Source organism: Empidonax traillii, unplaced genomic scaffold (assembly GCF_003031625.1).
Source record: "Empidonax traillii isolate 1590-97213 ecotype Southwest subspecies unplaced genomic scaffold, ASM303162v1 scaffold226:size936269, whole genome shotgun sequence".
In the NCBI taxonomy this organism is placed as follows: Eukaryota; Metazoa; Chordata; class Aves; order Passeriformes; family Tyrannidae; genus Empidonax; species Empidonax traillii.
Genome location: NW_020955419.1, coordinates 663,276 through 687,325, shown reverse-complemented (window position 1 = coordinate 687,325; position 24,050 = coordinate 663,276). Strand labels below are relative to the sequence as shown.

Here is a 24,050-nt window from a genome sequence, read left to right as displayed (position 1 = left end):
GCTTGTATTTCAGGTATTATTAGATGCTCCAGTGTAAAAATTCTGACATAAAGAGAACTGGATTTGTATAATCATTTGTTACACATGGACAAAACAAATTTCCCTTTTTTTTTTCAACCCCTTCCCTAAGTGTATATGAAGAAAATCACCTCAAGTTAGCAAGAATTCTCCTGGTTTTAGCATTTTAGTAACCACAGGGCTGCATTCCTAGACAGCCTTGTTTTTCTTTGACTATCCAGCTCCATAACCCTTAAAATGTGTTTAGTTTTGGGAAGTTTAACAGAATCTTCTCTAGTAATTCACTGAGAAAAGAGAGACTTTCAGGAAATGTATTTGTCCAAAGTAACATATTTAGATGACGCTGATAAACCAAGAAATTTAAAAGCTATCTTGTAAAGGCTTTTGCAGAGCAACTCCCCAACACTGTCGCTAATTTTACAGACGCTAAATCATTTACTAACAAACAGCACTTTGCCTGCTTTAAAGCTGAATTAAAACCAAAACCAAACTAAACCACCCCACCACTACCTCCCTGGGTGTTTGGAAATCCAAGGTGATGTGTTTCACAGTGGCACCACTGACAGCCAAACACGATGGCCATGTCAAGTTTTGCCTTGTAAAGGTGTAGTGCACTCTCAGAGGAAATACAAAACTCTTCTCTTTTGGTTCAACGAACGGCAGTTAAGTCCCAAAAATGTAGGTTGGTTGGTTCTCCTAGCACCTATTTGCACATTTTTAACAACAAAGTCATCTTAAAAAATATTTAAAAGTAATCAGATCTTTGCCTAAATTCTTGCTGTGGAATATAGAAGTAGATAATGATGGGAGTGAGCAGGCTGAGACAGTTGCTGATGCCTTTGGACGCTTAAGTCTTACAAAAGAGAATCAGCATTTGACAGCATTTCATGTACTGAAGTCGGTGCATTTGAAGAGTTTCAGAATCGTGTTTTACCTGCACAGACACACGTACACTTTGATCTTTTTTTTGAATAATTTTCTGGGACTTTGTAGCCAAATGCCTTTAGGAATATGTATCTACACACATTGAAAACAAACAACACTCACTTTATAGCTGCACAGAACACACACAAAAAGCCTTAGCTGCACAAGGGTATGTAAGCACCCAAGCTTCAGACATTTTCCGCTCTTTCAACACAACTGAAAAGCAAATTAAAATGGACAAATAACTCGCAAGAAATTGCTGCCTGAAATACATGGATTTTCCTGTCACGGCCTCATGAAGCTGAAATTATCCAGCATGCAAAGAGCACTGTTAATTTTTACCATAAAGAAATTAAAAGCATTTATAACCATGCTAGAAACCAGGATTATTTAACAATGGATGCAAGAACAGCTAGATCTGTATTCTGAAAGTTGAGCATCATGCTAGGGATGTTTCTTCCTCAAAAAATAAAAATTAAAAAAAAAAAAGCACGTCCAACACATGCTACTTAGGAGAAGCATTTGGCTCAAAAAACACAGAGCAAAGCCAAGAAATAACCAAACTGAATGTTTCTGCACTACAGGTATTGCCCTCTCAACCCACTGGTATTCATGCCTCTTCCCATCTCTCTCAGCACTGGTTAGTTCACCTTCAGCATGCATAAGAGTTGATGAGGAACTGTCCCTCCTACTCTACCTAATTTTGCTCAGCTGATTCCTTGCCCTGGACAATGGCTGCAGTGCGATGAACTCGTCACTTAAAGCAACTCTGTTGGAGTACATCTACAATTGGACAGAGAAGGGATGGAACATACATGTCAGTAAGTAGCAGCAGTAATTTTCTAAGAGAAAGACACAGGACAACACATTGTTATTTAAAGTGGAATACACATCATATACAGAACACAAGCCTGGTACCTTCAAGACAGCTCCTGGGATAATCACAGCCAGTTACTGTTTGGTAGGACCAATCTTAATGTACTTGTGCTTTCAATATTGAGAAAAATGGCCTATGCGCTTTTTACATCCGTGCTTTATTCTGCATTACTCTCTCCCCTCAATAGTGCTGTGATTTATATTTACCCAAAGATTTATACTTTGATTTACGTTTACCTTGCTGTCCACTTCCTCCTATATGGTTCTGTAACAGGCCTAGAGTGAGAAATGGCCCACAAGCTACCACCTTAGGGCAACTCACTTAAACATGAGATGGCTTTTCTTTAGGCCAGCAAAAAGCCCTTGGAACAGAGCAAAAATAAAATAAAGTAACACATTTGCCTTAAGTGCATTAAGGAAGGTAAAGTTAACGAAATTCATCTCTCTATAATAGTCAACTCATACTTGCCTGTCAAATTTTTAATCTGCTTATTTCCCAAAATGAAAGGGCGAGATATGAGTTGCTGTGACAGAACAGTACTTACATTTAGAAGTCTATCAGGTGTTTCTCACATCAGTTAAATTTCTCTGCTTTCTTATGAATAACTTTGCTACATGTAACACCTGACTGATCAAAACCAGACTGAATGTTGATGCTATGACCTTATACAAAGAAAAAGATAAAATCAAGTTCCTCATATGTTAAGTGGGGTAAGGCAGATGCCTGCAGACACAGTGAATTCAGAGCAGTAACTCAGGTAAGGCACACAACTAACGTGCTCTTGGTTTCTGAAAAATTCAAACAATAGAGGCAAGCATTTCATTTTCAGCTGAGGAACCTGTGTTTGCTCAGCGCTCCTGGGAAGAGTTTAGAATTTAAATGGTGGCAGTCAGAGACAACTGAAATAGCTGCAATTTAGAAGCAAGTGACTACTTCAATAACAATTTATCTCACCATGATAAAAACTGTAGTAACTGTGAACTTTTTCTTTTCCCCAGTATGAAAATATACTAATTCAGTCCTACAATTTAAAAATAATTAAAAATATTCAGCTAGACACAGGAAGCATCTGCACTATGAGAAACAGCATTTAATAGAGCAATATACAAAGTTCCATATTTATTCTTTTAATGACTCTTTCAATTGCTCTTTGATGACTTCCACAGAAGTCATCAGCATTAGACAGCACCCCTAGCATCTGGGACAAAGACATTCTCCAAACCCCTTCTATCTCAGAGTCTCTTCCTCTGCTTTGAAACTGAAAGAAAAATATTTACTAGAAATTTTAAACACATGTAATGAAGAAGCACAAATGTTGTCAAGAAGGGACAGAATGCTAAGCTGATCATCTGCTCCTCTTCACTTATTAGTGCTTTCACACTTCAAGAATAGTAAATGAAATTCAATGGAGCTGATTGTCCCATTAAGAGTGGGAAAATCTCAACAGATTAAACCTCGAGTAAGGAACAAAGAGGTGTTTTCTTTCCATAAATAAATTTTTAACTATGATTTCACTATCAGACACACACAGAGAAGCCATGGGATGGCTGCTGAAGAATTTCTAGTCAAATCATATTGCAGCATCAGGAATTAAGAGTTTTCAGGAAAAAAGACAGTATTTTGGTAAACACACACCCTACTTGCTGACTGTCAAATGCAACGTAGAAAGGGAATAAGAAAAAAAAACCAAACAAACAAAGAAACCCCCAACCAACCAAACCTAATAGAGATGCACAAAGCAAAATCCCCATGGCTAGGAATCAAGCTATAGCCACGGGAAAGATGTTAGACATTCATCAAGATTCCTTTTTAAAAACAAGAAGTCCTACTGTGTCCTTGTCAACACAACTGTAATGGAAGCAAATTGAACCCAGAAATTCTTTAGAATTGATTCAGAAAGCAAAAGAATGCAGCAAGAAGTATATGGATAAAGGCAGGGAAAAATCATGTAGCTTTCTGGGTTTTAATTCAAGCACTTTAGGAACATGAGAAACCTCAACAACCACACTGATACAAAGCCAAACAGCAACAGTTGATCACAGGAAGGAAGGAAAGGGAAGTGTTTGATAAATATTGCCACTAGTTTTTCAAGAGGAAAAGACAAGTAAGTGTGATTACCTATTGCATTTTTCCTAAATCAAGACCCTTTAATCCAAGAAGTGCAATAATGTGCAATCCAGAGTCTTATCAGGCCTAACTCAAGGGTCTTCTGCAAGCCAGTGGTTATTTACCTCGACTTTTAGCTACTAAATTCCAAGACAGAAAAAAGCAGCCAATATTCCAGTTTTGAAAAGGGAATAATGGGATACTTTAGACAGCAATAGGCCTGTCAGGATGATGTTGATCTGAGGCAAAGCAAGAGAATGTCGCATATGGAATTTTTTTTTTAAACACAAATTAGAAGGGTAATATAATTTAAGTAAATCAACATGCACTGACATCAAAGTAATTACAAGGTTAGATGCTAAAGATAACAGCATTGATGTAATGCTGTCAGGGGTTCTGCATGACACAGAGCTCAGAGTAATTTGGATTAAGCAACTAGGACACCACAAAATCAATCTGGCACACAGATGGACTAAAAGCTGCTAAGAGGTTTCAGACCAGAGCTGTGTATGGGATGTCTTTGACAGCTGGGTTCTTCATTCACTCTTTTTTGGCCCTGTGCTATTTGACCTCTCATTAACAACCCGAAAGAAACCAACACCAGCCCTTGCAGATGAGCAGAAGATGCAGAAGACAACAGGTTCTTGATGTACATTATTCTGTAAACTGAATACAGCGGGGGGATTTATTATTTCCATACTTGGCACTGATGTCTGCTGTGCTGGAATATGCTGTCCCCTGGTGAAATCCAAAATTCAAGATGAGGCTGAGGAATGTTGAAGATTACAGGAAAAACACAACACTCATGAAAAGGCTGTAAACCAACTTTTTGACAAAAGATGCAAGCCCAGTCTACCTATCAGTGTGAAAATGAACTTGATCACAAACTTAACTGTGAATAAACAAAACACTGTAACAAAAGGCTTCTCAGTTTAGCAGAAAAAGTCTAAAAAGATAAAACACTGGAAACTGAAACCAGAGAGAGAGCCACTATGAGAACAATGGGTCAGGATGACTTCTCTGTAACTGTCACTAAAAAGAAGAAACACCCAGAGATGAGATATTTACCTAAAAGACAGCCCAATTTCAACAGAATGACTGAAAGGATTTTTTGCAGCCTGTGTCAGGCAAAAGGAAGATTTTACTATCACAGCATATCTTTAAGACCTTGTCTATGGACCCGTGGAACTGCCACATGGGTAATTAGCTTTAATTACAGGATCAACAGTCAAATGTATAGCATATGACAGGACTGAGATTTAAGAAATACTAATTAAAAAAGTCCTAATAAAGTAATTTTAAAAATTATTGTTTCCATCACATTTTAAGAACTACTCCACGGCAACTACAGTTGTAGCCTCTAATACCTAGACAAAAATGAGAATAAGTTACCATCTTGAACACAGGACAAATATATACAGCCTGATCCTCTCATACAGCTGCAAGCTGAAATGTGAAAGACTGAGTGACTTCTCCATATGTCATTCTGCTCCTGTTATTATCAGTTACTTAAACAGAAACATTACTGCCTTGTAAAATGGTGTCCTCACTTTTGTAATTTTAAATTAACAACTGTATTCTGAAATGAGAACACTTCTATGCATTAAACATGACAGCAATGTAAGAGAATAACTATTGGTGAAGTTGGATACAAAAGCATAGTATTACCTGAGCTTTTTCAGTACTTGTTGGTTGCAGATGTCTGTACAGCACTTTCTTCACAACATCAATAAACAAACAAGCAACTACGATGAGGATTATGGCAAACCAAGCAGAACCACTTGACAACAGCTGAACAAATACAAAGTACATGTCCTGGGTATGTAAAAATGGCCTGAAAAGTTAAAAGAAGTGGCAATTACTAAAAAGGAACTTCTAGAAACAAAAGTACAGCACAGGCTGTCTCCAGTATATCTGTTTTACATCAAGCACTGAGTCTCTCAGGATGCAGTCACGAGTGGTGGTGTCCATGTACAAGTCCAGCAACATGTTGGACCTGACCTGCAAAGACACTCTGGGGAGGGAGGGAACTTAACTCTGGAGGGAAAGGTTCTGATTTAGTTTTGAACTGTTTTCAAAAGAAATCAACCACCATCCTATCCCCCCAAGACCCCAAAAATACAGGAAAAAAATACCCCCCTTCACTGATTCAAACCCAGCATCTTCATTTCTGTTGCAAATGTTTACCTATTACACAGCACCTCTGGGAAGCCATCTACTTCTTATGAGCAAAAATGCCTTCACAGTCACAGCTGACAGAGACAAGCCCTGTCTGTCTTTGAGCACAGGACAGTGTAGCAGCATTGCTCAAACTTATAAAAGGGTCACCAAAAGAAAGTGGCTGCTCTAGGTTTAATTTTTTTTTTTTTTTTTAAACCTGACATAAAATTCAGAGCAAGATGGTACAATATAATCCTGCAGTGTTTTTTCATAGTTTCATAGATCTTATGTGCTACAGAAAGGGGGGAAAAAAAGAATCACTCACCAGATAATTCCCCCATAAAACAAGGAGAATATGAAATAAAATACAATGGATCCCCAAGTAACAAAATGGTTTATCCATGTCCAGAAGTGAGTTTCTAGTGCCATCTAAAAGAGAGATAATGTCAGTAAGCTTCCTTTTCCACCAACTTGACAGAAAATTACAAATATCAATCTGAACATACTTATGAACTTCCAGCCCAAACGCTAAACATTGCTGTGACACACAAAAACTAGAGAAACGTTTTAACCATCATTGAACTGAAATGTAGAAGTCACTTATCTGGAACCCCCAAGAATCAATTAGTTCTGTACAACTTTTGAATCAATTTTAAATTACTGCTTTATTACATATTTGCCTATCCTCCCAAACACAGAGAGGAGTCAGTGCAGTATCTTACCTTCATCGTGACAGTTATAACCATAACGGTGAAGACCAAAGTACCAAATGTCCAGTTTCCAAACATCTGAGAAAAGGGCAAGGAAAAATCATGGAAGATAAAAAAAAAATCAATTAAGAGCATTCACAGTAAGTTAAGATTCTTCTCAATTCAGCTACACTAAAGAAATCAGTCTGTGGGCATAAGCTGGTGACAAGTAATCATCATGAAAAAGCAGGGAGGATACAACACAAACTACCAGGAAAATAATACAGCTTATGATAAGAGCAAAATTAACAACCCAGAAGTCATCTTTCTTATTGGTTCAAAATAAACCACCACAAAGACTACATGAAATATGAAAAAAGTCAAAAATAGTAATATGAAATGAAAATGAAGATATCAATTTGATCAGTTTTGATAATCATCCAATAGAAAGGAAATACTGGGTGGAAGGTATTTTAACTTAAGTGCAAAACACTTTTGAGTTTAAACATTTTCAGATAATTTCCAACATGCAGCATCACCTGAAGGTTCACTTTTTACCCCAAGCACAACTTTAAAATTCAAAAATAATGGTGCCATTGCAGTTTACAAAGAAAATTCTAAGGAAAAGACACTTTGTTTCAAGGCTGATAAACCCCAAAATAAGCTTCCATTCTAAAACCCTGAATCTGTCACTTTTGTCTTCTCTCGTGCATGAAAATCAAGCTATCAAAACTCTGAACAAGGTCTACAACAATAAAATCTCAGCTCTGACAACCAAGCAGGGATGCTGAGGTTGTATCTATCTACACACATGCTGCCCACACAGAGCTGCCATTCTACAACAGGTCCGACTGCTCTGCTCCTGGGAGCAGGCTGGCTGCTGACACAAAAGATGTTGCTATTTTGCAGCTATTTTTGCCACTGACAAACTGAACAATGACCAGATCCTCAAATCTGTATTTACTGGTAGCAGACTAAGCAAGCAAGGAGGAAGGTACCGCATGCAGACAGGCAGAGTCATCCTAGAGTTGATGTGTCAGGACGGCACAGAGGCACGGAACTGGGATTCACACAGTTGTAGTTCTTGTTACAGAGCTCTGACAGAAAAATCCCAACAGCCTGATGACAGATCTCACAACTGCTTTTCTCGTCTGTACACAAGTTACGAAACTGAGGCAGCTATGAGTCTGGATTTACTGATCATTTTAAAGATCTTTGTTATAACACGTCTCCTGAAGTGTTTGTTTTACTTGTCACAACGTGCTTGTTGTTAATTGCTGCAATAGTAGCCTTAAAAGTGAAATTAAACTTCTGCTCCTGAGTGACCTGTGAAAGAAAGTGTCTTTGCTAACACTGCTCTCAATGGTCACAGAGTTAGAACACAAAACACAAACGGGTTCTTGCCACCATTTTATTTTTGAACACATTTACACTGCGGATGCTGCATCCTTTAATCCTATGAAGTAACAGATACAATATTTTGTATCTCCTCCTCTTCTGAACTCTTACCATTTGCCTGTTAGGTTTCAATATCTGACGACATGCACAGCGTGAAAAAGGGGGGAGAAAAAAGAACTAAAAGATCAAGTAGTTGCATAGTGGGTTGAGGTAAACCTAACAAACACCAGGATTAACAAATTATTTACAGTCTCCTCTATCCTGCGGTGCTCCAAGCTGAGAACCTGGAATGGAAATGTGAGGCCTTGCACTAATACTACCCTGCATAAAATCTGCACAGGTGGTGACCACTTCTTGAGGACTTCTTACTCCAGCAGTACACTGGGTTCTCCTGCCCTTAATTTTGGCTTTTTTAGGCACACATTTAATTTGCAAGAAACTTTAAGCACTGAAGATGTTTTACTGCAACACACAGCTCTACCAGTTGCAATAACCATCTTTTAGCAAATACAGAAGGCAGAGTAACAAAAAACTCCAGAATCATAGAATTGATCTGAAGTCATATCCCCTGAGAAGCCAAAGGGCATCTGTCAATTCCCCAAACTAACCAGCTGTTACTAAATAAAACCGAAGAAATCTGTTCCTGCCTTGTGGACATTTACTAAGCAGTTCTGAAGTGAGGTGCTCTGACAGCTTAAGATGGATGCACCAAAACACACTGATTCATTGTCTAAAATTACCTCATTAGAAGAGTTCTGAAGGACCTTTACCAATTCACAAGAATTTCAAATCACAGAGCTTGTAACAAATGGCAAGAGATGACACACTCACACCTCAGCTGGAAGAGACATTTTAGTCTGAAGCACAACTATTTTAATGTTCTCACCAAACACCTCACAGTGGAAAGCACCCCCCCTCCACTGCTCCTCTCCCTGCAGGGATGCTCAGACCCACCAGCTTTCTGACTTTAGTTCTCAGGGCAACTTTGTCTGTTGTCTGTACATCACTGTGTTTTTAACTAAACTTCCTGAGCTCCCTGTCACCAGGTGACCACCGTGAATTCAGCATGAGGCAATTTCTGTACCCTGTGCCATAATCTGCAACTCTGCCAAGCACTACATGAGAATCAGCAAGTGCTCCATGCCAGTATTAAGAATGGTATAATGAGAACCAAATGTATTTTCCCATTCCTACCCATGTTTTACGAGGGAAAAATCAGTATCTAATTGTTCTAAACTGAGCTAAAGAACTCAGAACCAGTAGGAAATGAGGAAACAGACTTGTAATGGTTTTATCCAAGCTTTAGAGTTTTTTTCTGAATGATTCTTCCTGTGAACTTTATTTTAAAGTGTCACATTAGTATTTGATGATTTCATTAACTTACTGTCTTAAAAACATTTACTGGATAAAAAGTATAACTTAAAAGCAGCTTGCACCACTAAATTAAAAAAAAAAAAATCTGAGTAATATAATTAAAATAATACATTTTCAGGAGAAGCTTTAAGACTTTTGTCAACTTTCAGATTTAAGCCTAGCTTTATAACAGCTACTAAGGAGAAGCCATTGCTTGACACTGCAATTAAGTCCAACTCAAAATGAGTTTTGAATGAATGGATATAAATACTCATTTACTGACATGAAATACAACTTTGACAAAAACAGTATACAAAATCAAACGAGGTCTAAGACAACCATGATACATTTATTATCTTGAAAGGTATGTTCTTCAGGGACATACACTTTCTGACAATGTCTTACAATTGCCACATTCAGAAATGTCACTCTTGAGAGCACACACTAATATTGACAAAGAATCTTTGATAATTATGTAGTCCATAAAAATAAAATTTTTCAGACACAAGAGGATTTAAGAAAAAAAAATTAAGAAGTATCACCAAAAATACAGTGGTAGAATAATACTTATGATATTGTACCTGGCCATTTCCCAGCAGAGAAGTGTCTTCTCCCATTAGAAGATACGAGCCATAAAAGAAAACAAATGCATGAAAGAAGCCCAAGACGGTCCAGTAAAGAAATGGTTTAAACCCCAGATGGGCATTTTTACTGATGTCTCTGCAGAAATAAAACAGATTTTGGATTTCATACTGTCTTTGTATAAACCATGAGTTATTCACATGACATTAGAGCTACTGCTTCGAATAAATATAACTTTCAACTGCAGCGAGACACATTTAACAAATGCTGACATATGAAAAAAATACATAAACTATGGGCAAAAAAAGAACTCTGAGCTCTCATGATTTGGCTCTGCTTTAAGCGGTGGTCACCAGTGGCAAGGGTCTCTAATGGGTCAAATTCACAATAGCACAAACTAGAATTCTTGTCCCTGGAGGTGGAATTGCAAGAGGAAGAAAAAGATCTCCTGATACTTACCTCCTGTTCTGCTTAACAGACCTTTACAACAAGAGAAACATCTGAGAGACATCTCTTTTTTACAAAAATAGATTTTGTTTTCTCCAAAAAGCAGTATGCAGTGCAACATGTTACCACTGGGAGGACATCTAATTCTACAGGAAATCACTTCTTTTCCCAGTAGAGGATTTTTCTGTGGTGATTCCCCTAATCAGGTGTCCTAGTTTTTCATTTGCACGGCTGAGTCATTTTCACCTCCTACATGTAATGGAGGAGAAGGCTGCCAATCATGTGAGCTGACCAAGCGCTCAATGCTCTTACATTATTAACATGACTGACATAAAAAGATCCTTCTCTTAAAATACTCCTGTCAATTAACATTCAGGACAAAAGCTATGCAGCAGCAGCTCTTCCTCATCAAGACAGTCACTAAAAACCCCCGAATCACAGATAAAATATTGCACAAATGTCCAACAGCAAGTTCAGAACTCTGCAGATGCCACCACTGCTGTAAATGATGAGTTCATGTAAGACGCAGGTACCTGTAGAGCACGGGTTTACTCTGCAATACATGCGGATGCACATGCTGCTCAAACAGACTGTATATGAGGACAGGCAGGGAAGTGAAACAAATATTGTACAAAGTCAGGTATACACTGTCATAGAGCGTCTGGAAAGGAAAACAGAAATGATTTTGAGTCTTGTGAAGAGAGAAAAGGTGCTTGTGCACACTAACAGCAGCAACAAATCATTACTTGTAGGAATTTACTTGTTAGGGAAAAACTGTACTCTCATAACCACCTAGTAACATGGAGCTATCAAATACAGAAAATCAGCTGGATATTTTTTAAGAAGTGTAAAATCTGTGCTGCCCCTGTGTAGTTATTAACTAATTTAGTTATATATTTATTAGTTATTTAATATTATTGCTTATTAATAATTATTATTTATAATCAATAATTAATATTAGTACAATTACTGAGATGTAAAGCAGCCAATACTTACTTGTTGTGAAAACAAACAGAAGAACTGATATAAAAATTGTGGTGTAATAAAGCACACATTCTGAAATAAAGAAAAGTGAAGGAAATAGTTAATCCTTCATATATTCCTCACAACTCTATCAGAAACTGCAAACTCTTAAAAGCTGGTAAAAATACACATGAAGATCATAAAGCATTTCAACATTTTATAGGGCCAAGTGAAACAAGACTCTTTACCTGACAGCACATTTTGTTTATTTGTCCTTTGGGACAATGAACCCGTAAGGTATAAACTTAATTACTCCTGCCTGATGAACACATCTCACTATGGGAGTCTGAGCAGCATTAAAAGAGAAGAAATCCATTCATTTTCCCCTCAGATTCTTTTTAAGAACTTCTTTGCAAAATAGATTCCACATTTCATTCATGAAAGCTATACCCTGCTCACGTGAGCTTATTAGAGCAGACAAAGCAGAAACCGAAACCTAACAACACAATGTTGCCTTTAAAGGAAATGGAACAGCTGAAAAGAAAAAATGACATATTTCTGTGAACTTCTCTGGCACGCTTGGAAAACTCACCTTATAAAAAAAGTACTGTACAAGGGTTGCTATTCTAATATAGTAAAAGTGCCCATGAACAAAAAGCAACTTGGAGAGGAATTTAAACCGAGCTATTGCATAGTCACTGTTTCTCACAGCTTGCCTTCCTTCCTTCCCCATGATTCCTGTAATGTTTGGGAAACAAAACAGAAAATAGGTTAAGGATTACAAAAATTAAAGTTTAAAACCCCCAACAACATACATCTGAAATTACAGTTTTCCTGCATTTCAACATTATAAGGACTTCAGCAGCTTTCTGTTGCAACAGAAGGTACTGCTCCTCCCCCTTACAACTAAGGGCAACTGCTTGTTTGATGCTGATTCAAATAAAAAAAAGCCTTTATTGCTTCAGACAGAAGAAAGTTACCTATGCCAACATGTGCTTCCTGTATCATGCTCACATCATTAGCACCATCCCCGATTGCTAATGTTATGGGTTTCTCTGGAGACGTTTTTAACAGTCGCACTACCTGGAAATTAAAAATTAAATATTTTATATTAGACAGTCCACCCATAAATCATGTCACCAATTCCCAAGTATCAAATTAGTTCCCTACCTGTAAATATAATTAATACATATAATGAGCATGAATGCTTGGGTAAAAAACGTCTTTGGCATATCACAAGCACGAATTCATTCCTTCTTTAGAAAAGTAGCTGGTTTGGGGCATAAAATACTTATCTAAGTATTATGCCTGCCTTGAACTTATTCTCCTGTTCTTATTTCAATATTCTGTTACGTTGTTTAATTTGGTGCTTTGTCATATGAAACAGTCATGTAAAAGTTGGAACTGAAAATTTACTTATGGAGTAATACAGCTTTAGTGTCCTTTACTAGACATGCCCAGCGTCTTCATATTTGTAATTAATGGAACTAATCCAGGTAAAAGAGGAATTTCAAAAAGCAAATGCATCAGCTAAAAGATCAATACGCTGTCATTAAAGAAAACAGATTCTTTTTAAAGCAACTTCATTATCACCAAGGGGTATTCTCAGTTGGAAAAGACACAGAAGGAAATATGACAGAAAAAGGCAAAAAATTGGTGACATGTAAGGTCATAAAATAATCAGAACAGAGCAGTGAGACTCAGCTCTTTGCAGGAAGGAACCGGATCTTTAAGTAAGTGCCAACAATATTCTAAATACAGAGGAGTTAGTTAGATGAGGCTTTTGGTTAAGGAGAATTAGTAGTTCATTAACCTCCCAGAGAGCTCTGGCTTAAGGCAGAAGCTTCACTAATTCAGTTGTAAACAGACTGCAGAGATAGAGGTAGGAATGCAGCTCAAGAGGCTTTCCAAAACCAAGAAAATAAACGTGTATGGAAAAACGTTTTCCATCTGAAGTTCCAGAAAGCCCAAGGTGGAAATATCAACAGAGCACCACTGGCAGGAGGTAAGGAGACACGAAAACCTGTGTTGGAATAATTGAATTGTAGCTGGCAGTGGCAGGGCATTGATTCACAGGAGCAGGAACTCATTTCACATGGGGAATGCAACAGTGACTAAATACAGTCCACAGCTCAGAGAAATCCACCTGACTGTGAGAATACATTCCCTAATTGCAGGTATTAATATGCAAGCTTAAAGGTTCCCCATTTTTAAGAGGTAATTACTTCAAGTGCATTTTAGCATTAGATCCCAGTAAGCAGCCCTAGAGAAGTAACAAGGCTGCAGAGTGTCACCTAGATCAGTCCTCCCGGGATCCCAAGGCTGGGGTAATTCACACAGACAAACATCTATGTGAAAAGGTCAAGACAAATCCCCTGGCAAATTATAACAGCAGCAATCAGCAGCAGCTCTGAATGACTGACATGATGATGTTCAAAAAGGTTTTCCAGCTATAAAACACGCCGAAATTAGTAGTGAGACTGCCAGCCATCTATTAACAAGCATTAAAGTTAGTAAAAGATGCAGGAAATATTAAGCCTGAGTTCCATCTTAACCGTGGAATAAATCTCTCAGAAAGGATGCCTACAGCAAAAGATCATGTGGAAGGCTAGACTAAACTGCCCTGGACTTCCTTGCTTACCCTTCATGTTGTATGGCATTTGTCTCAGTGATTCATATACCTCGGTGTTTGAAATCAAAAAGTCACTGCCATCAAAACTACATTTTACAGTACTTCATGAGGAAAGACAGGAACTAATCTCCATTATCTGCTGGACAGGACAGGAATTATGGAAAGCAGTACAAAGACTTATAAATCAAGTTAAATGACAAAATAAGAACAAGGACAGAACACTGGCAAATAACTGTACCTTAAAGAGAGGGGATGGCAAAAATTTCAGCTAAAAGAAAGGACACAAGTGGACAAATCAAACAAACTGCTTTACTCAGAGTAGTTACAATTTCCTTTTACTATTTTATTGAAACGAATACTATACCAGGTGAAGAGTTCTATACTGAAGGGATTCTAAAGACTGCATTAGAACTCTGATTAATTGTTGGAAGCAGGAAGAGCGACCTCAAAACAGGTGCCATAGTAAAACAGCCTGCACTCTTCTGCACATCTAGTACCTCACATAAGGGTTTCCTAGTGCTTTAAGGTGAAAAGATGTCTTTTCCCAGAGAGAGAAAATTTCAAAAGGAAAGAAGAAATATTCCAGTCCTTCAGAGCTTAGCTTTTCAGATTGAAAAAAAAAAAATAAAAATCACAAAACCTGAATTTTAATTCCACCCACCTTATATTTGAGTGAAACTAATTACATGTGAGGGAAAAATGGTCTTAGAAGAACATGAAGGAAACCCTCCCCTGGAGGTCTCTGCTTCTCTTCCCTTTTACTTCATCCTCAAACTTGGGTATATTTTTTTAATACTTAGAGGAGCACATTTCTTCCTTACAGATCCCTGAACTTTCCATTTGGCTTTTCTGGTTTGGAGAAGTGATGTAGCAGGCAAGGCAAAAGCATGCAGGTGGTCAGGACAGCTACTGCCTTACACAGCACTCAAGAGGTAGATTAAAGATGAGCCTTTTGCTGGCATGGTGGCAGGATTTTGACTCTTCTATGCACTTGTAAATTTTCAAACACACATGTAAGAAACTTCTAAGCAAACTACTCCAGATCAACTGAATTTAAGAAGGATTCATCAGTCAGGCAAACAAACAAAGCAGTTTTATGCCTCCTCAAAGCATGATAAAAGCATTTTAAAGGAAATCCTCATTATATTTGCACTTACCTTTGCTTTCTGAAGGGGTGCCATGCGACAGCACAACACTGCAGAACAGTTTTTGCAAACTTCCATGAACAGTTTCTCATGTTCCCTGAGTGCAAGAGAGAGGCTGGTCCCATCCACAACCAGTCCATGCTGGATAACATGGTCTTCCTTTATTCTATTCAGGGACAAAAATGTTAACTTTGTACTGGTGTCACAGAAAAATTTCAATTTGCTATAAACTGTGCTGTTGGCCAGACAGTAAGCAAAGAAGTTAATTTGTCAGACAGACTGCTTCCTCAAGTCTGTTATTAATAATCTTTCTAAAAAGGCAACTTATTTTGTTTGGCACATTCATAAGAGAGATTGTTGTAAAATGTGAAAATGAAAGAAAACCAAGCTGAGACCATCACTGAGACAGCGACATCTCAGGTGTTTTACCTCTTGGCAAGCTGCCTCAGTTGTTCTGCACAGGTACTGTCTGACTTGTGCTGCACAAGCTCAAGGATGTTCATGGTTCTGTGGAAGTGTCCACAGGACAAGCTGACACTCACAGCTGTCTCGTGCTTGTCCCCAGTGAGCACCCACACTTTGATACCAGCCAACCTGAGGGCTTCTATGGTTTCTTGGACTTTCTCCTGCAGTCTGGAAACAAGAAAAATCTTAAGTAACCAATAAAATACTTTACCAAGAAACAGCTCACACTGTAACTCCATGTTACCACTGTAACCCCACTGCTATGACTAGTTAAGACTGCATTTCCAATGTCACATCTACGGTCAGAGAATCACAGCCTGGCAGATGATACTCTGTTACCAGCAATAAAACAAAGGCCTTGATGAAACAAAAACTGAACTTAATCCTGCTAAAGGATCAAAAATTTTTCATAAGTATACCCTGATTTAAATTATTTACTGCAACTATTCCATTTCACATACAGGAAATCTCTCCTGATGAAACACAGCTGTGCATCATTGTTATTAAGCCAAAATCAATTGGTACAACTTGTGTTTTTGAATGCTCAATCCAAAGAGTGGCAAACACACTAAACAAGAATAGCACAAAACTTCTGATGATACTGGGAGAGTTTTTCACACATCCTATTTCAGGAATAAATCCCAAACTCGCTGGGATTGAGTGTAGTTAGCAGTAACTCCATTGCATACTTGTCTTCTACTCCTGTAGCCCCAAGTAATTCCAGATCCCTTTCTATGAAGTTGAACACATCTGCTAATCTTTCTTCCCGTTGCTGTAAGGCAGTCCTGGCCTCATGAAGGCGTTTGCCAATTTCTTGATACTCCTCAGGTGTGAATCTTCTGTAGGCTACGCACAAAGTTCTTAGTCCTTTCTGTGAGAAAATAAAAGACTGCATTCAGAGTAGACAAGATTCTGATCTAACAAGAAGGTGTCACCTGTAATTTGTTCACTTCAAGCCACAGAATTTATTGCAGATGAATTTTCTTCTGATCAGCTGGGCGAGCACACGCACTTACCAAAGCAAATTCATCCACATGTATCCTTGTTTTGTCTATTTCTCCACTCTTGCTACGAGGAAGAATGGAAGATTCTGCTCCTTTTGTGAATAAAAGCTTTTCCCCTATGAAGTAAAACAGAATAGAAATTAAGAATAATGGCATTTAAGAAGTTATCAACTGCAGCTTTTGCATTTTCTGATGACCTACCTGAGGGGCTCTCCACAATGACACTCATTCGTCTGCGATTTGGATCAAACTCCAACACGTGAAGCAATTTGTACCTGTATTTTGTGTTGTAATAAAAGAGGGAAGGGAAAAAAAACATTTTTAGAAATAATTTTCCGAAGACAATTACTTATAAATAGACTCTTGCACCACAGACCTTTCCTCAAAGTGTCATTTTTATATAGAAACTCTAAAAGCAATGCTACCACTGATGACCAATCACTGCCATTATTCACTGTGCAATTCACTGCTTTTCATCACTTTTACCAATAGGAATAGTCTCCTGAATACTAACTTGATACTTGAAGATTACAAGCAGCTCCTATTTCTTTATCCTTCTGTCATTATTTCAAGTGTAACTTTGAAAACTACATTTTGTTTCTAACATTTGTAAACAATCTACACTGTTAAAAAAACAGTGTGTGTGCCCTGATAACTGGACTAGTTTTTTATGTTACCACTAGTTCAAAAAATTAATTTTAGACATTTAACTTTAAAGTATTGCCAACTGACATAGATAAAATGGGTAAAAGGAGTTATGGGATATTGCAGATATACAGTTATCAATAATATTTCTACTCATTTTGTGAAAGTTTGAAATACATAATTAGATTATGCACAGATGAGACTGATTCTGGAAACTTCTAGAGCTGAAAGCAGAAACTCTAGGACTTGAATATGCAGTTCAGTTTTCCAGCTCTACTACAGTCTCAACCTTTGAGGAATGGGAAAAGATACAAACTGTTACAACACACACCTACACAGAGTAACTCACAAAATTCTTGCATCTCAGCTACAATTGGTAAGGAATAAGATGCAAACTGTCTTGAAGACATCAAGGGAAAAGCATTAAATAGAGCAAGCTGTGGAAAGGCAAGGTTTGCTTATGAACAGAGAGGACTGAGAAGAGAACTTTACATTAATCATCACTACTCTTCTGTCCTTCAAAATAAACGAGGAATAAAAACGAATACCTCTCTGGTTTTCCAAGGCTTTTTACTTCCATAGTGTCTCCACTAATTCCAGTAAATACTACTCCAACCCTAAAAGGAAAAGAAAAGAGACATTTAATTTTCACTTCAGACAAAATGCCTTGATGCAGGAAGGGGAAGGTGGCAGGGAAGACAAAGAGACATTCTTCTACTCCGTTACTCATCTCTACTTCTAGAGAAAATTAAGAATGCCCACTTTCTGCAGTATTTTATTTGCAACATGCTCTGACCACTAGGCTTTCCCAAGCATTTCCATAACTATTTTAAACGATTCCAGGACACCTGTGGTTTTGTGTATTTTATATGTCCATGTTTTCCCAGGAAGCTGACAGTGCCAGGCCCTGGGCTTTAGAAACGTCCTGAGCAATCTTTACAGCAGCTTCCAGCACAGACTGCCTGCCCTGGGAAGCAATTTCTGTGTCAGGCACTTCTGGCAGCCCAGCTCACCGGCTTGCAGCTTCAACCAAAGCCTTCTCATCTGGGGAAGAGGCATAATATTCCAAGGGGGATGTTATTCCATTGGCGTGCCAGGGACCATCAGCACCATCTGTCTGATCTGCATTGATCTGCACTGTATGGCAGAGACAAACTGCCTTCAAGAACAGTTCTTCCTCTTTCACCTGTAAGAAAGGAAAATCTTGGTTTGTAACATTTAGCTATCAACCCAGTTCTGAATGCCCTCAAAAAAGATGTTTTTACTTGAAAACCTCCCAAGTATTTCAGGTTAAATAATCTCGTCTCAACACATTTAATAAATATTATTTGTTCAGTATCACTAGCTTCCAACTATTCAGAAATTCTGATTTATGCTGGGTTTTTTTCATCCTAACCGTGCAAGAATATTTCTCTGAAATAAAAAACACTTTCTATCTAGGATGACTAATGGTGGGAAAAGCAAAGTGTCTTACCAAACCATGTCTATTTCCATCTGGAGAATCTTCAGAAAATCCCTCTGGAGTTAGTTTACCGTTGACCTCTTGGTACTTTATGCCATTAATGGAGCACTCCCGAAACTGCATCTCATTTTCAGTTAATGTACCAGTTTTGTCTGTAAACACATACTCTACCTTTTGTAAAAGAAAACAAACAAACAAAAAAAACCAGACTTGGAATTGCATACACTTGATAAAAGAAAAAATAAAATAATCTCAATTCACGCTTTCTACTACACGTGTTGTTTTGATCGTGTAAGAATTTTAGCTTTTGCCATCACATCTCTGTACCTTATTTTAAAATTAATCAAAGCATAACCAATAAGAAGACTGCAGTAATGAATTTTAATATTAAAAACTAAGTAGAAAATAGGTTTTAAAAAAAAAAAAGGAAACAGCGCATTTTTTACTCTACCTGTCCCAATTCCTCATTGAGGTCTGAAGTATTTACTTGTGCTCTCTGGTTTGTTTCTTCATGATAGAGGTCAAGATCCCAGCCAATAAAAAAAGATCCAAGAAATTTTTGCATCTCGACAGTCACATAGAGTGAAATAGGTATAATAAAATTGTAAAGTACCAGAAAGGCAAGAAAATCTGAAATAAATCTCAGGATCTACAGGAGAAAAAGGAAAAAATGTGAAGATTACAACAGTCATCAGGTGAAACGTGGTGACTTAACTGCGTTTCAATATGCATGAAGAAGGACAAATTGAGAGAGCCAGAGAAGACCAAGTCCCACATCCACATGAGAGAGACAACACACCCAGTGACAAAGCAGGCATTCCCAGGTTGCCCCAGTAACACGCCTTCAGACTGAAGCAAAAAGTCTGCCTTAAGCAATGACTGGATGTTTGAATTCTCATGTTCATTAATCTCTGTCTATCTACTGAATCTGTCAGGAGGGCTGCCAGTTAATATTAACTGTCACGGTGATTCTATTTTCAAAGAGGGTCTGAAAAAAGAACGTGTCCCCCATTCCAAACAGCATGACTCATTCAGGCTTATCTAAGGAACCATAAATTGTGAAGGCAAACAACTGATATTCCCTGCTGTCAGAGGAATCTGCAAGGACTCTGTGTTGTTTTAGGACAGCAGAGTGACAAGAGTGCTCCTGTCTGCTGCCATTCCCAGTGATCCAGACTACATGACAAGGGACCATGTGGATTTCCATGGCAAAGACCCTGTTTATGCCTCTTCAAATCACTGTGTTTAACACTTACAATTGAGGCAAACACCCACATAACAGGACAGATACTTTTTATTAGGTATGAAAATTTTAACAAACTCTGAAAGGCAACACTACAGCCGCTCTGAAGTTTGTTTTTCATTTGGACAACAAACTCAGTATCTGAATTGTACTTTGGGAAGACTCTTACTAACCCCTGGATATTGAGCAAGGGAGATCAGAGATGAGAAAAAAACAGGCCATCTCATTCAACTCTACCAGATACTGGTGTAGAAGAACATTTTAAATAAAGGGAAGATAAAAGTAGTGAACAGTTTGCAAAGCTAAATCATGTTTGTTCTTCCCAATTAGGGAGTGTTGCTATAATTACTTAATAAAAGTCAGTAATTAAAGTGTCTGATAAAAACTCAGCAAGTTCGGTGCCTAAAGAGATCTTCCAAAGTAAACCAGAAAATACAGAAAGAAACCAAGAGCATAATTCATGTGAAAGAAGATACACAGAGAAGTAGTGACAATTAATGAGGTTGGAGAGTTTCTTAAAGCGCTGTCTGAAATACCAATCTGCACACACAGGACAGATGGACAGAGAAGCGCTCCAAGTAAGGAGATCAGCATGTCGAGAAATGCAAAGCAGATTGTGGAAGTAAACACGTGAGAGAGAAAAACAAAGACACCATAGAAGGAGAGTGACACTGCAGAAACACATGTGGCTCTCTGTGTTCCTGATGGCAAAGGTAAAGGAATGGAAAGGTTGAGGAAATATTTCACCCTGTTCTCTTCAGAACTGAAAGGGCTCCACAGGCTAGTCTACCTTGCATAGCCAAAACTTCAAATTAAGCTCCTGAACAGCTTTGGACAAAGGTACACTAATACAGAAATCAAAAATTATGCAGAAAGCAGAAAAATACAGAGTGCTCGGAAAAAGAGATACTTCTCAGAACTGCAGATTTCAGGAACACTCCGAAGTATCCCTCCAATCTCTACAGATAAGTGAGAAGGCAGGCAGGAGCTTGAGCAAAATTACAGCCTTACAAAATTGTCTGAACCATCTCAACATCACAGAACACATAAAATTCCTGAACTGTGAGATCACTGTAATAGGACACACCAGAACAGCCATCCTCCTCCTCTTTTCATTTATGGAATGACAAAAGACACCCCAAAGAACAGTAACAAGAGCACAGAGCATCAGAAATACGTTCTAACAAAGCCCAAAATTTTCAAAAAGCTTGGTCTTTTCATAAAGGAAAAAAAAGTCCAACCAGTAACAGAGGTAGAGATATTCCTGCACCATACTGAGGCTACATAGGAGTAACACTCTCAAAACCACTGAGGCTTGGATCATGGAATACTTACACCTACATTCAAGAACAGAGACGTAATGAATAACACATTCAGTATCTTGGTTGAATGTTCCCCAGACATGCAACTGGGTAAACTACATTACCTTACTGCTATTTCTTTCATGCTCTGTTTTTTCATTGTACCAGGGCTCATCCCATTTCTCTTCAGCCTGCCATGCATACTTTAAAATAGTGCTCAGAATGGCTTCAAAGAGGAGGATTATTAGATAAATAATCAAAAAGGAATTCATGGACCTACAAAGAAGCAAAAAAAGAAAAGCGACTTCAGCTTGTTTCACTCAATCTGTTGACACACCGTGGTTATGTGAATTAACTTATTGGACAGCATTTTAAAAAACATATCCTGTGCTTAAAGGACATAAATTTTCTATGTGACAAGCAAGCAACAAAATGGAAAAGAAATCCTACATCTTAGTAAGATAAAATCTCCATATAGCAATATGAGGACTAGATTAAGGTGCAAGAACATCCCAACAGCCAACCTGTGTCACACCTGCTCTCTATGATTTTGGGGGCTGAGTTATCATTCTCTTCTTCCTCGAGTTTCTAGCAATGCTGTGAAGGCAGTACAACAAACCACACTGGAAACTCAAGGCTGCACCTTTTCCTTCAGTCAGCAGAGCACTGCCACCTGCACCTGATTATTTAACCCAGGCCATGCTGCACCAGGATCCAGTCACACCTGTCTCTATATTCTGTCACATCAGCCAGACCATCTTTCCACCCCTTGCTTTGATGACTGAAGGTTTCCTGTGCACACTACAGTTCTGTTTTTATGTAGCTATAGAAGAACAATCAACCCCACGCTTGCCTAGGAATTCCGGGAGGTTCTCCAGGAGTTTTAGTAACTGGAATAAAGGCAACATATATCAGAACTTTTCCCTTTAAAAGTAAATCATGAAATTCAACATATAAATCTCTACTATAGTAACACCTATCCTGTAACCTTGAGTAAGCTTGGGTATTTCCACTTCACACACGACTAAAGAATCAATATTAAAAAATTAATTTCATCTTTACAGCTTCCTACCAAAGGCCAGGCAATCAACACTCTCTTCCCTTGCCTAAAACCCAGTGAACCCATCGGGGGTTTAAAGTTACAGAGAAAAAACTAAGTTAAAGCTCTAAGAATAAGAGAGATATTAGAAAATAAACATACTTTTCTACTGCTGACCGTTTCTGAGATTTACTCTTGTAATTTAATGCCATCTTTGTCTCCATACCTGTATACACTGCAACACCTGGGAAGGAAGGGGGGGAAAGAGTTATACTTTACTTTCTGCATCTGCATGTTGCAAAACTTTTCATTTTGACAGACGTAGGATAAAAGCAAAAGGTGGTATTACTTTTGTGTTTACTTCAGCACAGTGGTGAGACAGTATTTTGTAGGTATTTGCAGTATTCTGCTATGGTAAAACAGTACCACTGAAGTAATTTCAACATCTGCTTTAACACTGTTCATTATTATGACTGTACTGCTCAATATGTATTTTATGGAAATCAGAATGGTAAATCTCAGGAGAAAGTCTTGAACAATTGGTAGCACTAAGAACAGTCATTTATCCATTGAAGTTAAGTTATTCTTTTATCAAACCACTTAAAATATTTTCACAGAGCGGAGCTGGAACTTTATATCCTTAGAGTCTTCAGCATAATATCATTACTTTCATCTATAATCATATCCCCTCAGGTAAAAGTCAGCAAGATTATTACAATTTCTTCAGTGCAAGTAGAATTAAAGCACAGTTCATCAACATGCTTTAAGAAGAGAATACTCTTTAAATATTTAGATGTCTACAAACCAAATATTTCTTTAGTGTTTTTTAATCTTGCTCCACGAAGTAAGAGACTTTCAGGCCCAAGAGGTCTAAAAAGAAACAGAAATATCAGCATTTAAAAATCAGTTGTTCTGTATTCTGTAAAACTAATGAAATCCAGTCTCCTATGCAAAGCTGTCCTATATTTCCTATGAATTCCCAATGCAGCAACTTCAAGCCCATCCTTATTTAGTTCCATCTTCAATCATCTCACACGCCACACTCACACATCTCCACAGAGCTCTCTGTTTCATTTCAGGTCTCTTTTGGACACTGCCATCCTCTTCCACCCTGTTACACATCCCATAATTACTGATTGAGCTACATATTCCAAATGAATGGTTCAGAGAGCCCTGCAAGTTACTTAGGAAGCAAGCAGGCAAAAAGCCAGGTGAGCTCACAGTGCACCAGGAATGCTATTTTAGGTTTGGCTAACTACCCATCTTACTTCTACCCCTCTGACAAACTGAAATGATCTAGAAAGTCAAAAATTTTTCATACCAAACAGAGACAAACAACTACGTGGTCACACCACCACACCAGTGCAAATTTTGCTTCCTAACACAAGAGTCAAAATCCCGTAAATGTTTTTTCCTCCCATCTATTACAACACAATAGTACATTCATTTCATTAGCTAAGTTAACTCCAAACAATGCTGGGACAATAAAGGTCTAATTAGAAACAAGGTTAATTTAAGGTTAGAGCCATATGTTCTACTCCAATGGTTGTATCATCTTTAGAAACTGCCTGCAGGGTTGGTTTTAAATTTAAAAAAA

The 24,050-nt window shown here is 38.0% G+C and overlaps 1 protein-coding gene across 10 annotated transcripts in view; it reads right to left on the bottom strand.

Moving 5' to 3' along the window:
- The window catches only part of ATP11B (ATPase phospholipid transporting 11B (putative)), a 66,501-nt gene that overhangs the window by 14,889 nt on the left and 27,562 nt on the right, over window positions 1-24,050 (bottom strand). For 6 of the 10 annotated variants that reach the window (XM_027887974.1, XM_027887981.1, XM_027887978.1 and 3 more), the window contains exons 9-28: window positions 23,259-23,323; window positions 22,616-22,697; window positions 21,540-21,690; window positions 19,322-19,519; window positions 18,883-19,041; window positions 18,422-18,594; window positions 17,957-18,025; window positions 16,965-17,038; window positions 16,776-16,879; window positions 16,449-16,630; window positions 15,724-15,927; window positions 15,307-15,460; window positions 12,498-12,600; window positions 12,110-12,255; window positions 11,551-11,610; window positions 11,088-11,215; window positions 10,107-10,245; window positions 6,808-6,873; window positions 6,411-6,514; window positions 5,594-5,759 (exon numbers count right to left, since the gene is read on the bottom strand). In XM_027887974.1, coding sequence (XP_027743775.1) covers window positions 5,594-5,759; window positions 6,411-6,514; window positions 6,808-6,873; window positions 10,107-10,245; window positions 11,088-11,215; window positions 11,551-11,610; window positions 12,110-12,255; window positions 12,498-12,600; window positions 15,307-15,460; window positions 15,724-15,927; window positions 16,449-16,630; window positions 16,776-16,879; window positions 16,965-17,038; window positions 17,957-18,025; window positions 18,422-18,594; window positions 18,883-19,041; window positions 19,322-19,519; window positions 21,540-21,690; window positions 22,616-22,697; window positions 23,259-23,323 — 2,527 coding nt within the window. Of the gene's footprint in view, window positions 1-1,639; window positions 1,726-5,593; window positions 5,760-6,410; window positions 6,515-6,807; window positions 6,874-10,106; window positions 10,246-11,087; window positions 11,216-11,550; window positions 11,611-12,109; window positions 12,256-12,497; window positions 12,601-15,306; window positions 15,461-15,723; window positions 15,928-16,448; window positions 16,631-16,775; window positions 16,880-16,964; window positions 17,039-17,956; window positions 18,026-18,421; window positions 18,595-18,882; window positions 19,042-19,321; window positions 19,520-21,539; window positions 21,691-22,615; window positions 22,698-23,258; window positions 23,324-24,050 lie in introns of all 10 variants that reach the window. The other 4 variants (XM_027887980.1, XM_027887977.1, XM_027887975.1 and 1 more) reach the window with 1 other exon arrangement.